This window comes from Tauraco erythrolophus, chromosome 14 (assembly GCF_009769465.1).
Source record: "Tauraco erythrolophus isolate bTauEry1 chromosome 14, bTauEry1.pri, whole genome shotgun sequence".
NCBI classification, from domain to species: Eukaryota; Metazoa; Chordata; class Aves; order Musophagiformes; family Musophagidae; genus Tauraco; species Tauraco erythrolophus.
Window position 1 is genome coordinate 23,366,308 of NC_141478.1, and position 14,456 is coordinate 23,380,763.

The following is a 14,456-nucleotide window of genomic DNA, read 5'->3' on the forward strand; positions in this document are numbered from 1 at the left end:
CTTTAGGTACTGGAAGGTGCTACAAGATCACCCCGGAGCCTTCTCTTCTCCAGGCTGAAGGGGAAGTAAAATGTTTCATGAGTCAGTACAGACACCGCGGTGGTGTTGGAATTGTCACTCGCTCAGTGCAGGTGGCACAGATTTGTAGAGAAGCCAGTGACTGCAGAGCCTCTTGCTTGGGCTCTGCTCCGGCACCACACCTACACAAGCAGGATCACTGTCCTGAATGAGAAGCCTGGGAAAAAAAAAAGCAGTTGCACGTGTTGACAAGTGGTTTCTTCTTTCAGACCTCTTGGCCTTCCTGTGTGCTTCAGGTGGGCTGTAAGACGCGGCGGTCTGCAGGGATCATGAGAGACCTAAAACCTGTTTCCAAAACTAAGCAAATTTTACTATTGCATCCTACCAAATCATCCCTGTCAAATACCTACGGATATTTCCCATCTCAATCCTTCCGTTACCCAGCGCCGCAACAACAGCTTATGCACGGAATAATCCTTTGCCATCTTCTGCCCAAAACACCTTGCAGTCTTTAAGGAGATGACTTCAGTGTGGTTTACAGAAACATAGCAATATTGTACAGATTTACAGCTCAGGCCTGCTTCCTTTCCAAAAAGACACGAGAGGAGCAGCTGCTATTGCTCTGTAAAGAGAGGACAAGTTCACCAGGCTCTAGGAGCCCATCTGCAACGGCAAAGCCCCGGTACGCCCCAGGGAAACCGGGCACCGAGGCTGCACTCAGCGGGGCAATAACGAAGAACGTGGCAGAGCTCATACCGGGAGAGATGCAAAATCTTTATTCCAGTTCTGAGTTGGAAAAAAACATCACCTCCACAGCTCACCGTTTGACAGTTCAGTCAGCACAGGGAGAGGTCACACTTGCCCAGCAGAGGCACAGACTTAGAGGACACAGTCCTGTAGGCACTTCGAGAGGAAGCTCAGCTTCAAAGTATAAACACCGAACAGTTTGGCTTAAATTTTTAATATAAAAACTCACTAAAAATGCTAAAATGTGACAAACCATTGGAAATACTGTGACAAACATTTGCCCTTACGCAGTAAAAAACAAAATAAACCCAAACTGGCAAGAAGCTTTGAAATGCATGTTTTCTTCTTCCTCCCGGCACACCGGACCATCGTCTACTTCAAACGTTCACCTAAAAAAATCCATGGCACCTTCACCTCGTACTTCAGTGCAACGGGCTACTCTCGATGGACCAGCACAAACAAACCCAGTAAAAAGAGGACGGCGTACTGTAAAAGAAGAGAATGCACAAGAGGGTATGTTTGCATCTAAACAGCAGCAAACCTACAGGGCAAACGGTTCTGCTTGAAGCTCTCATGACGGAATTTTAGCTGGGGTGGGAGAAGCAGGTAGAAAATGGAAGAGCTCTTACCTTAAATTTGGGATAATCATTCATTAAGATAGTCACTATTCCAATATAGGGCACAAATCTACGAGAAGAAAGGTTTTATTAAAACAAACAGTATTTACGGGTGCACACAGGAGAAGCCCTGCCCTGGTGCTTGTAGCCACTCAAGCATGCTGAGGGCTACAGCCATGACCAAGTCCCACCAGACTTGGGACCTGTTCCTCCCACGCAGGGAAGCCAGGGCAGTGGGGGCTGAGTGACACCCAGCCCCGGGGCGTGTTTTAGCCTCTGCCTGCTTCAGGTGTCACTCGCCCGCAGAGGCCGTGCCTCGCAGACCAATTTCCATGAAAACTCTGATCACACCTGAGCACACCCTGCCTTCGCAGCGGTGCCCACCCAGCAGGGAAGCCTCGGGATGCGGCTGCAGCTGGACACCTCCGCTCACGCCAAGCTCAGAACTGAACCACCCTTGTTTTTCAACTCTCCACGGTACCTTCTGCAACGCTTCCAGGCGAGTCACAACAACCCAGCGGGGAGAGTTCCAGAGGAGAGGGGGATTGGCAGATGGCACTGGGGGAGGGCAGGGTAAAAAGCCGGGTCTTTTTCAGCTCCACTCACCCTCTCGCTCGTCCGACGACGTCCTTTTTCTCCAGCCAGTGCTGCCCTCGTTTGTACAGCCCTCTGTCATCAACGGCGTTATTGTCTCCCTTTGTCAAAAATTTGATGTCACCGTTTTGCCTGGCAGAGACGAGACAGCCAGATGAGGCCCAGCAAAAAAACTTACTAAAAGCTCTTCTAGAACGAGAGACTAACGCCAAGGTATCGGAAGCAGTCGTGTCCTACGTGTTCCAGCAGGATGGAGAAGGGAAGCTCTGTCAAACACGGTGGAAAGCAGATGGTCTGGGAAAAAAACTGCCAATGAAAGAATGAGTTTTGGCCCCAGCCAAGCTTTCCGACAGAGTTTGAGAACAGAACCAGCAGAACGAGCCACTTCTAGAAAAGGCACAGCTATGGCCGCTTTGCTTTTGACCTCTCTTCTGCTGATGCTTCTCTTGCTTCATGTACAAATGTTGAGTTCTGGGCTCCGTGCTACCACTCAAAATGAGACTTCGAGGTTAAAGCACATGGTTCTACTCAGTAGTGGCCAGAAGCAAGCTGAAACTTAGAAGCTATTAGGAAAGGGAGGCAGAACAAAGCAAACAATACCATTACACTACTGCATGAACTCACGATGTGCCCACATCCTGAGTGCTCTGTGCAGTTCTGAACCCCCTACATCCTTCTTTGAAATGGAGAGAAGAACTGGCAAAGGTTGAGAAATGGGTAACAAGGTCTGGAACCGCTTCCATACAAGAAACAACAGACCAGGACTCTTCAGCCTGGAAAAGACAGAACTAATGGGAGATACGACGGCAGGCCAACACGAACGACACAGACAGCCACAATCACACAGCTTCTCGCTGCCTCTTCTGACACGAGACCACGAGGGCATCACACGAAACTCAGAGGGTACAGGTTAAAAGAAGACAGAGAAGATGCTGTGCTTAACTAACATACTGCAAACTAAATCACGTCTCTCTGGAAGGATGTTTTGGATGCCAAAAAATTACATCAGTTAAAAGAGTGACCAGATACTCCATGTGAGAAAAGAAAAGGGAGCTATTAAAACAGAACCGTCACTTTGTGCCTGAAATCATAACACGTAGAAAGCAGGAGAACTATCACTACACGCTCTCTCTAGTCTTTAATTCGTCCTGAGGCAAATTAGCTTGTCAGAAACAGGATCCTGGAGCAGATGAACCTTTGCTCTGACCTGGAAACACCTGCTGTTACGCTCCAGCTTTACGCACCACGTCATGCATCCTTCCCCAGTCACTTCCACTCAGCCTGCTGGACCCAGCAAGGCAAGCTTCTAAGCAGCAGCTCGTGCCACCACGCAAGGATCGGCCGGCCACCGTCACCTCCCTGCGGCACCTGAAGGCAGATGCCGAGCGGGAGCGTTCTCTTGGCTTGATGCTGTTGGCCTACTCAGCTGAACATCAAATCGAATGCAACACGGGTCTTCAGAGCTCATGAGGCTTTACCATGCCCAAATACCAACACGTGACACGGGGAATCCAGGGTATCAGCACAGCAGCCTAGGATGGAAATGATGGCACAGGAGACATTAAGTGACACAGGGAATCCAGGATATCAGCACAGACTCCCCAAGTGTGCTACTTGACAGGAGAAGCTTGGAAGGGGAAAAAAAAGGGGAAAAGAAAAAAGAACACGTCTTCCTTCAAAGCCCATTTGGCTCGCAGCGTGGGAACAGCAAACACTCCAGGAGCTTAGAGACACAGTCTGGAAAAAGATGAAGACACCCACAGGTGCAGATAATGCAGTTTCAGCTCTGAAGACTGATGGCCGAGGAGCACACCATCTTATTGAGCAGCGCAACGCTCTATCATGCACCAGCACGAGAAGCCCACAGCACAGCTGCTCTGCTGTCTGAAAGGTGAATGAAATCTCGTCTGGCTGTCCTGCACCGAAACACTAAATACATTTTGACCGCAGACTCTGTGTTTAGCAATAAATAAACTCGATTTTGCTCAGAACAAAGAAGAAAAGACTAGCAAGTAAAAAAACATTTTCCCACTGAAACAATACTGATGTGAACTGGAGCCCGAGTCGCCCCAAAATCACGGAGAACCGGGTTTCAGTTTTCCTTCGTTGGATCCTTCCGTCAGCTCTCACAGAGACGTTTCCCAGCTGTCATTCAGTCCATCACTACAGGAAGAAATGGGAAACTCCAGCCGTTCAGAGGACACTGTTGAGTTCCAAACTGGCACCCAAAAAATATTCTTTAACTAGTGAAAGAAGCAACTGATACCTCAGAGTCCTGCCTTCAGTGCCCAGCTTCAGGTCACAGGAGGTACTTTTCAGTTTTATCTTTCCTAACGCAGAGATCAGGTTTGGCTTTGTTGTTTTATTTAAATGAAACCTAAACCACTGGAGAATGGCTTTACTTCCCAGAATGAAGGCCTGGCACTATGGTCCTGTTACATTTAAACAAAGAAAAAGTGCTGGATACCTTAAAGACCTAGTGCTGAGAATAGAGCCAGGCAAAAAAAAAAAAAAGAAGGGTGGAGAATATCTGGAGCTGAACTGCCGCACAGAATGCACGTTCCTGCTTCTCCTTCCCGTACACCGGCTGAGAGCGGAGAGAGAAGAGCCTGACCTTCCTTGTCTCTTCAGCCACCAGCCCAGGCAGCAGCCCTGCAGCCCAAGCTTTAGCACACAACGGGGGAGAAGGAAAGTAGTGTTTCCCTTAGAAGAGCTCCCAAGACATCCCAAAATGTGCACGTGCGATGTTAGATACCAAATTTACCAAGTACACCGACCTCGTTTTCAAACCAGCGGCATCAAAGAACAGTACTTTCCAAACCGACACTGTTCAACGTTTTTGCTAGGGAATAAACCCCAACAGCAAAGAATCTGCTCTCTTGGGAGGGGTGCTGCTCTCTCCTAGCCAGGATTTCAGCTGGACTATTTATGTGCACAAAGCTGGTTGACCCTGACATTGGGCCAGACAAATGGTCCAGACGTCCCGACAGCTGTGGCTGCCATGGATGCTTGGGGGAAGGGACCTTCTCTCTCCCACTGACCTCACTTGACCAGAGCAGTCCTCAAATGCCACCTTTACAGACGAGTGATTTGCTGAACCTACGAACAGGTCTGTGGGTGCTGGTACAGCTCCAGCTCATTCATACCGCGGCGGGCGTTTACTCAGCAGAAGCAGATGCTGGGACCCCATCCAACTGATGCCCTCTCAGAGCTGGCCTGAAGAACCAGGGATTCAGCTCAAGATTTAGTTTTCACTCAAACGCCCCGTGGGGCTGGTCTGTATTCCCACAGACTGGCCTGGAGCAGTCACAGTTGCATCTTGCCCGACCAGAAAACTAGGAAGGCTCACGGCCGCAGAGGAAGCCTTGCTTGGGAAACTACACCCTGCTCAGCAACCACACCAGAGCGACCGCGCTCCGTTCCTTCCAACACACAGCCTGCTGAACGCTGGCAGAAGGAACAGCACACGGAGAGCACGGCGCTTACGCAGGCTCCGCGGGCAACAACGCACCAGTTCCTACAGAGGAGCAAAGAAACAGCCTTTCTCTGCGGGACAGCAGGAACCAGGAGTGTAAAGATAAGGTTTAAAATAACGCACGTGACACACAAAACTCCCTTCTTCCCTAAGTTCAACCTCGACAAACAAGAGTCACTTCACACACACAAACGCAGCCATACCTACAGGAGACAGCACAGCAACAGTACGTAGCAGCCTGGGATGGAAATGATGGCACAGGAGACATTAAGTGACACGGGGAATCCAGGGTATCAGCACAGCAGCCTGGGATGGAAATGATGGCACAGGAGACATTAAGTGACACAGGGGATCCAGGATATCAGCACAGACTCCCCAGCTTGGGAATAACGCTGGATGATCTTTACAAGTAAGCCAAGGAGGGCGGATTTCATCTGTCTGAAACTTCCCTGTCACTCCTTCCTACAGCACCTGGGTACCCATTACTGATGCCCCCCACCCACTGATTTACCCAAGGAGACGAGGAAAACCACAATTTACAAAGCATCTGCAGTACAATCCCCCAAATGCTCGACATACTTCTCATGAATTTTCAGGACACGATGGACGATGGGAATTTCCCTTCCTTCTATCCTAAAGACCACGATTTCTCCCACTCTGATTGGATCTTCAATTTGGTTCGTGAGGAACAGGAGGTCTCCTCTGTGAAACGCAGGCTCCATGCTTCCACTGAAAAAGAGAAGAGGAGCAGTTGGACAATATTTGAACGCTCAGAAGCAGGCTTCAGAGTTTTTAGCTCTTGAAGACAAAATTTTACGATAACCTCAATTTAAAGCTCCTAAGACTCGGAGACCAGGCACATGTCTAACCTCTGCTGCATTCAGATTTTCGATCCCCACGCTACCAGCAGTTCAGATTCGCTGGGAGAAGAGCTCTGCCAGCTGCTGCTGGTGTTAAAAGCCCACCAAACAGGGAAAGCTTTCTGCTTTCTTCATAACAAGAAGGCTCACGACGAGCAGTATCTTCTCGACTTCTGAGCTCTCTGCTGGTAGGGCTACACTGGCAGAACTGCAGAGGTGAGAAGCTTCATTTCATTTATTTTTGTTTTTCGCAGGTAGACAGATCATGCTTACAAACAGAGCACTGAAAGCACACAGGCTTTTGTATTCCCATCTGGAACGGACAGACGGCCGTGCTAAAAATTTGTTATTGTGATTCATCGCTTCGCTTAACGATCTCGTTTCAGGCACTGCTACTCCAGTTATTGCCCTCCTGTCTTGTAAATGGCAATCGCTCCAAAATCCTTAACCTTCCTAATTTCAAGTCAATAACGCAGTGCAAAGCCAGACGGTGAACTTTAAGCACCGCACACCTCCCGTTTCATCTCAAGACAGCGCAGAAGCTGCTATTCAGAACAGAAGATCACATCACCGAGGAAGGGACGTGACCCAACGGCCCCTGTCTTCCTCACTGGGAGCAACAGCGTGAAACTTCTCCCCTGGCCTTCACAGACCCGTCACGGAGGGAAAAGGAACGCCAGTCAGTTTTATTTCGTGGGAGTTTTGTGAAACGGCACGGGGTAATTAGCGCTGACGTAGAAACGCACAGACAGGCCCCAGGACAGGCTCCGTGCAACACCCACACGGCGTCTGGGGGGGTCAGCACCCGATGGCCACCCAAGAACTCCGGCCACGGGGATCTGTCCCAGGCACGAGGAGGGTGGGAGCAACACTGGTGGGACCTGCTGCACGGCGGCTCTGCGAAGGCGACGTGCAACACCTAAAACGTATCCAGTTACAGAGCGATATCCTTCCTTCCCAGCCACGTGTACAAAGGGGTTCGGCTCCCCTCTTCCCGGCCATGCTACAGCTCACTAGAAGGACATGGCAAAAAACAAGCAGCTGCAAAAGAGGAGTTAGTGGATAACTGAGGGTGCAACGTGACACATAACAACGCTCACTGGGCATTTCAGCGAGCCCCTTCCAAGAACCCAGCGACTCCTTCGCATCACCTGAGTTCATGTGCTGGCACCTCAAACATTTCCACTCCCTTGGCACCAACCAGGACTCCCCACGTCCTTCGACAGCTGCGGCAGCAGCAGCGAGACCCACGGACAGGCGTGGCGGGAGGTGCCAGTGCCCTGCCACATTGTGCTGCCACAGCTTCTGCTGCGGGGAGTGCTACTGGCCTTGATGGGAAGGCCAGCTCTGCCATGAGCGCTGGACCACGGGTTCTTACAGAGGTAACTAAGAATCAAGCTGGTTTCACGACAAATTTTGCTTAGTTGTGTTTTTATTAAGTGATTCACTGTCTCCACCTGCCCGCTTGCTTGGAGTGATAAGGTGTATGCAATTTCCACTCGATTTCTAAAAATTTATTAACAGATGGTACTACTTGTGACACAAAGTGCGGGCCTCTGTCTGAAGAGATTACTTCAGGGACTCCAAACCGAGGGATGATTTCCCTTAGCAAAACTTTAGTCACTTCTTGGGCTTTGATAGTCCAACAGGGAAATGCTTCCGGCCACCCGGAATAGGTATCTGTTAATACTCACAGATATCTATATTCCCCTTTTCTAGGCAATTCCGAGAAGTCTATTTGCCAATTTTGACCTGGGACACATCCTTTGCCAATGTTTCCAAACTTTACCCGGTTATCTGCCTTTGAGTTATTCTTTAAACAGGTCTCACACCTACTAACCACGTTTTTCACAGTTTGAAATAAACTTCAGGCTGTTATTTGCTTAGAGAGAGAACTGTCTAAAGCTTCGGTTCCCCAACGAGTTTTGCCATGCTCTGTTTTCAGTGACATCCATCGTATCCTAAAGGGAAGTATGACTCGATTGTCCTCTACTGTTGCCCATCCTGACGGATTAACCTTCGCTTTTAAATCTTTGATAAGCTTTTTGATCTTTTGCATCAGATTCGACCTATTCAGGTAGCGATAAAAGATTTTTCTGGGATCAAACTTAATCATAGAATCATAGAATGGTTTGGCTTGGAAGGGACCTTAAAGATCATTCAGTTCCAACCCCGCTGCCATGGGCAGAGACACCTTCCACTACACCAGGTTGCTCAAAGCCTCATCCAACCTGGCCTTGAACACTTCCAGGGATGGGGCAGCCACAACTTCTCTGGGCAACCTGTTCCAGTACCTCACCACCCTCAGAGTGAAGAATTTCTTCCCTATATCCAATCTAAATCTCCCCCTTTCAGTTTAAAGCCATTGCCCCTTGTCCTGTCACTACACACCCTTGTCCAAAGTCCCTCTCCAGCTTTCCTGTAGCCCCTTTAGGTACTGGAAGGCTGCTATAAGATCACCCCGGAGCCTTCTCTTCTCCAGGCTGAACAGCCCCAACTCTCTCAGCCTGTCTCCATAGCAGAGGTGCTCCAGCCCCTCGGATCAAGGGCCTCACCTTGTTCCACTGCGCATCTTGCCTTATCTTATGAGGCAGAATCTGGAATATTGTGTCCAGTTCTGGGCCCCTCAGTTCAAGAGGGACAAGGAACTGCTGGAGAGAGTCCAGCGCAGGGCCACAAAGATGATGAAGGGAGTGGAGCATCTCCCTTCTGAGGAAAGGCTGAGGGAGCTGTACTGGGCTATACTGGTCTCTTTAGCTTGGAGAAGAGGTGACTGAGGGGGGACCTCATTAATGTTTATAAATATGGAAAGGGTGACTGTCATGAGGATGGAGCCAGGCTCCTCTCAGTGGCATCCAATGATAGGACAAGGGGAAATGGATCTAAGCTGGAACACAGGAGGTTCTGCTTAAACATGAGGAAGAACTTCTTCCCAGTAAGGGTGACAGAACACTGGGACAGGCTGCCCAGAGAGGTTGTGGAGTCTCCTTCTCTGGAGATGTTCCAAACCCGCCTGGACGCGTTCTTGTGTGATCTGATCTAGGTGGTCCTGCTCCGGCAGGGGGATTGGACTCGATGATCCTTTGAGGTCCCTTCCCATCCCTGACATTCTGGGATTCTTATCATCAGCCAGTTCGTTACCCACCTCCCCGTCAGCGTTACCCCAGTGTCACTGGGGACAAGGCCTCCAGCTGCCCCATCCCTCCTCCCTCTGGAACCCCTCCTCCTCCTCCGCCGCTCTCCCCCCCCCCCCCCCGCCCTACCTCAGCACCACCACGATGGGGCTCTCGCTGCCCGTCACCACCATCAGCCCCTTCCAGATCATGAGGGCGGACGAGACGATCATGCCGAAGTTCAGCACCTGATAGTACAGCTGGGGGAGGGGGGGGGGGGCGGTCAGCCTCCGCCGGCGGCAGCCCGCGCCCGGCCGGGACCCCCCCGCCCCGACCCCCCCGCCCCCCGCGCCGGCACCTGCCGCTTGTTCATGCGCCGCACATCGTCCAGAAAGTCCAGCGACAGCATCGCCGGCACCCAGGCCGCCTCCCGCCGCCCGCCCGCCCGCTCGGCTCCGCTTCCGCTTCCGCGCCCGTCACCGCCGCTTCCGGCGCCGCCCCTCCGCGCCACGGCGGCCCGTCCAAGAACGACGCCCAGGCAGGACCCTTGGGTGCTTTTATTGGCGATACTGGGAAGTAAACATCATGGCAAGGCACGGGCGCCGCTGCGGGTCGGAGGGACGGGCGGCGGCGCGGGAGCCACTGGAATCCCGCGGAATTCCATCCCTCGCGCCCCTCCGCCGGGGCAGAAAGTACCGAGTGTCCGTATGGAAACGCGCCGAGGCGAGCGGCGCGGATGCAGTACGATAAATAGTTCTTAAATTATTTCCACGTCGTCGTCAACAGGAACGGGCTCTGGCTCAAGGGAATAAAACGAGCGGCGGGGAAGATGCATTACACGGAGCGCGCGATGGGGGCACGGGTCGGGAAGGAGTCAGTGTGACCACATGGGAAGGGGTGTCTGCCCGCTGAGGAGCTGGAGAAGAGCTGCGGGATGGCGGTTCCCGCTCCCGCCAACGCCGCCGCGGGCTGCGCTCCGCTCCTCCGCCGCAGCAGCTCGAAGGGAGCCGGGCAGGGAGCCCCGGCGCCGAGCCGACGCCGGCAGGAGTGGCAGGATGGTTTCGCTCCAGCCGACGCCACGGATGGCGACCGGGGCCGTTTTCCCCATCTGGGAACGGCACCGTCCCATCACCAGCACCCGGCTCCACCCGAGCTCCCTGCCGCGATGAGACACCGAGCGCCAGGCCCGGCTGCAGCCACCCCCGCGACAGCTTCCAGCGGCGCGGCTCCGCCGACGCGCAGCCCGCGGGTCTCCGAGGAGCACCAGGCCCTGCTTAACACGACACGTGGCTTTGAGGGGACGAGGGAGGCTACAAAATTCTCCTTCAGGACGATTCGGGTCCAAGAGATCTCATGAAACTGCCTTTTGGAAAATACGGTTGTTATTCGGGCGACGAGAGAAAAACCAGCTCAACGTACAGCTTGAACGCGTCCCGTGTGACGCAGAAGATCCCGGGTCGGCCGGCACGGTCCTGGCAAGCGTGTTTTGCTGAGACAGCATTGCGATGAGTTAAAATGAGCAAAACAAAGGCGGGATGGATGGGAAGAGGGAAAAAGTAAGCCATAAATAGAAAGAGAAGGAAAGCGAGATGGGGAAGGCAAGGCTGGGGCTCCGGGCAGAGGCTGAGGCAGTGCACGCTCATCTTAAGGAAGCTGCAGCTGCAGAAAGTGCTCCTTGATCCTCAGGAGCTGGACAAGCTCCAGCGAGGATTCTCGCCCTGCTTTCCCTTTTCACCTCTCTGGCCTGGCAGAGAGTTAGTGCTTAGGATGCAATGGCAGGGTTTTTTTTTTCTTTTTTTTTTTTAAATTTCCCTTACAAATAGAAGTTAACGGAAAAAGCAATGTCCATCCCAAGAAATCAACAGCATATTTCAAAGATTTGCCCCGTTCCCACCCCGTATTTTGAGTAAAAACCCCCCAACAAAAAGCCCCCGACCAACCAAAAGGGTTTTTTTTGTTGTTGTTTTTAAGTCTTAAGAGACTTTGAATGATTGTTCTGCGAGGTGCCATTGGGACCCTCCACGCCACACGTCTGACTGTGTTCACAAAGAGCTGAGTCACTTTTGCACTCTTTGCATTCCAGGTTTTCCTCTTCTGCCGTAGTGTTCAGCTCACCGTTATACCCCTCGTGTCCGTTCTCATTCATCTCTCCTTGTAACTTCTGCCTTTCATCTTCCTCCTCCTCCTCCTCCTCTTCTTCCTCCTCCTCCTCCTCCTCCTCCTCGTCGTCTTTTACTTTGTGAACAATGAAGAGGTGTCTGTTCAGAGAGATGTGGGAGGTGTAGCACAAGCCGCAGAACAAGCACTGGTAGGTGGAGCTGTCTGTCTTGTGCCGAGGTATGTGTTCCTGAAACTCCGTGCTGACGTCGGTGGCGAAGCCGCATTTAGCGCATTTCCAGTGCGCTTTCAGTTTTTTGGCCGGCGGCGCGTCTGAACCCGCAGTGGTCTCTGCCTGACCCAGCTCATCCATTGCCATCCTCTTTGGAGATTTTGCCTTAAAAAAAAAAAATAAAAGATTTAAAAGTTAATATATTGTTCGAGCCCACGTAAGAAGTGCTACATTCCGCACGCGTATTTCGATCCAAACTAAATGACGCCGTGCCGAGGGACTCCTGCTGCACTGCTTTTCCTACCAGCACCCGAACACCTCACCCCAACATGCAGCATCTCAACTGCCGTCCTTGCGACGTGCGATGGGAGACCTGGGAGGGGTTGGCTGGGCACAAACGGGATGGGGAAAGAGCACGTGAACTTGGTGTGGGAAGGAGGAGCCCACAGAGCAGGGACAGCTGAGGGACACAGGGACGGAAATCAGCCCAAAGAATGCTGCTCAGATTTAACTTTGAACATCTTCCCCTCTGCTCAGGCGTTTTCTTCGTGGCATCTCTCATTAGCTCATCCTCTCTGCCTTACAATCCCGCAGCACGCTTCTCCTCCCATGAGGATGGCTCGCTCACACGTGATTTTGTCATCTCCTTATCCAGCAGCACTGAGCAGGCTTTGTTTAAGACATAGCTTTTAGGCTTGTGTTTGCAGACCCAGCTGGAGCCACGCGAAGCCACCATCTGTCCCCGCTCAGCCGAGTGCCCTGGAACATCGGCTCTGCTTGGGGAAAGCAGCCACCAGCTCATGGAAGTGAATTCCGGAGTTGCCCCAGGGGTCCTTAGGGCATAAATACCGAGGGGAGTCAGTCTTGGCCGCGATCCCTCCGTGCGAGGGTACAGACGAACGGTGACTTGCAGTGATATGGAAAAAACGTGCATCTACTTTTAAAGCAAACGGAGCAAGGAAGCTCCATCGGCCATCCCTCCGCTCCAAACCACCCCGAAATAAACCGGTTGAACAGTTAACGTTTGTTGAAAAAAAAATTAACTTAGGAGGAGTGCATTTCTCATAGGTAATGGATCTACTAAGTATTTTAAACCAGAAAAGAAATCTTTTGTAACTGGCAGAAAAAACAAGGGAGAAAGAGGAAGACCGTAGCAGGCTCATGAACAGAGCGGCACGGGAAAACGAGGGTAATAACAAACCTAAACTGGACCTGCTTACGGAGCAGGCTGAGAAACGGGCCAGTAAAACACAGGGCCGCACGCTGAGGAATATCTTGGAAAACGCAAGATACGTCGCCCTGGTGCTGCCCCAGCTCAGCTGCGCTTGCAGTTGTGGTCCCAGCACTGCCAGAGAGAAGCAAACTGGATGGAGCTGAGGGGGAAGGGGAAGGAAATCTGCCGCATGGACGGGAGGGCTCGGCTGCCGCAAGGCTGCGGCTCGACACAACACCCCAAGTGAACGGCTACTCGCCAGGTATATTTATTTTTCAATGAAAATGTATCAGTTACTTCTGCTGGGTCTCTCTCTGGAGCTTTTGCTTTGGCCATCTGGGATAAGTCTGGGTTTTTGATGCCGTGCATGAGGCTGATGTGATTCTCCAGCATGAACGGCTGAGGAAATGTCTGATTTTCATCTGTGCAGTACCTTGGAAATAGAAAAGGAAAAAAATTTATTAGAGGAAACGCCCAGCTATTTGCTTGCATCCAAACAGCTCTTCGTTACGTGCCAAACCAAGGGGTATCGCTGGAGACGGACGCTGGTGAGTAACAAACTATGAGATTACCAAAATATGCAGCAAATCACCGCTTTAATCATAAAACATTAGCCCTGAGAGAAATCGAGAACAGTTTAGAGTTTACCACGGTAAGCATGAAAGAGAATGAAAGTAGGGCACGTCCTACGTACAGGACTAAATAAATACAGGGACTAGTGGAGATCAGGCCCACGGTGATACATGCTACGCAAGCACAAGATAAATAATCAGGATGGAAGAATCCCAGGAGGCAAAGCAACTCTCAGATGAGGGACCTACATGCAGGCGGACCTCATGACTTGTGCACCACCAAGGAGGTCTACGGCAGAGGTTGGTTCTGCACCCAGCGCTCCCAAGCACCAGCATCCCATCCACAAGACCATGGGTATCACAACGGATTTAAAATTCTTACAGAACTGCTGAGCTCTCAAGTTTGATAACGATAACCTAGGGAGAAGCACTCATGAAGGCGTTATTTATATGTAACTATCCACGTTGGATCCACTTGGTAGGATTCAAGAGCTGCCAGGGCTGACTTTTCAAAAGGAGATGTGAAGGGGATGTGCCATCTGTTAACCTTCACTCTTGAATGACCAAGGTCCACTGGAAATAGGTGCCAGGTCTTGCAGACACAGAAACCACCCCCCTGCAGCACAGTGAGGTACACAGAGGTCTCCGTTAGCAACTGGGAAACCCAAGACTGACTTTGTACTCTTCTGCTGCCTGCCGGCGTGACACAGGGAAGGTCCATCAGCAACCCATCAACCCCAGCAATGAGGCAAGTAACACCAGACGGCTCTGAAATGCACAAATTGCAGTTGAAGTGTAGGCAGCAAGGGATGAAAGGCAACAGGGAGGAGATGAAGTGTCTCTGGGCAACAAAGACATCTTTCTAAAAGGAGAGAAGAAGATTCCTACTGATCTGCCAGTAACTAGATGGAAATTAAA

The 14,456-nt window shown here is 51.4% G+C and overlaps 2 protein-coding genes across 8 annotated transcripts in view; both read right to left on the reverse strand.

Moving 5' to 3' along the window:
* Positions 1 to 829: 829 nt before the first annotated feature.
* Positions 830 to 9,851, reverse strand: SEC11A (SEC11 homolog A, signal peptidase complex subunit). 3 transcript variants are annotated; one of them, XM_086620077.1, is made up of 6 exons: positions 9,783 to 9,851; positions 9,575 to 9,684; positions 6,031 to 6,180; positions 1,989 to 2,108; positions 1,395 to 1,452; positions 830 to 1,251 (listed from the first exon to the last, which is right to left on the reverse strand). In XM_086620077.1, exons 1-6 carry the CDS (start codon positions 9,831 to 9,833, stop codon positions 1,201 to 1,203), a joined length of 540 nt encoding a protein of 179 aa, XP_086476203.1. In that variant the 5' UTR covers positions 9,834 to 9,851; the 3' UTR covers positions 830 to 1,200. The 3 variants fall into 3 exon arrangements, with proteins under 3 accessions (XP_086476203.1, XP_086476205.1, XP_086476204.1); XM_086620079.1 differs by lacking the exon at positions 6,031 to 6,180; XM_086620078.1 differs by lacking the exon at positions 1,989 to 2,108.
* An 811-nt stretch (positions 9,852 to 10,662) lies between these two features.
* The window catches only part of ZNF592 (zinc finger protein 592), a 38,875-nt gene continuing 35,081 nt past the window's right edge, over positions 10,663 to 14,456 (reverse strand). Inside the window, exons 9-10 of one of the 5 annotated variants that reach the window (XM_086620175.1) lie at positions 13,264 to 13,399; positions 10,663 to 11,918 (exon numbers count right to left, since the gene is read on the reverse strand). In XM_086620175.1, coding sequence (XP_086476301.1) covers positions 11,391 to 11,918; positions 13,264 to 13,399 — 664 coding nt within the window. In that variant the 3' untranslated portion in view covers positions 10,663 to 11,390. Of the gene's footprint in view, positions 11,919 to 12,954; positions 13,400 to 14,456 lie in introns of those variants that run through there. The other 4 variants (XR_015222535.1, XM_086620177.1, XM_086620178.1 and 1 more) reach the window with 4 other exon arrangements.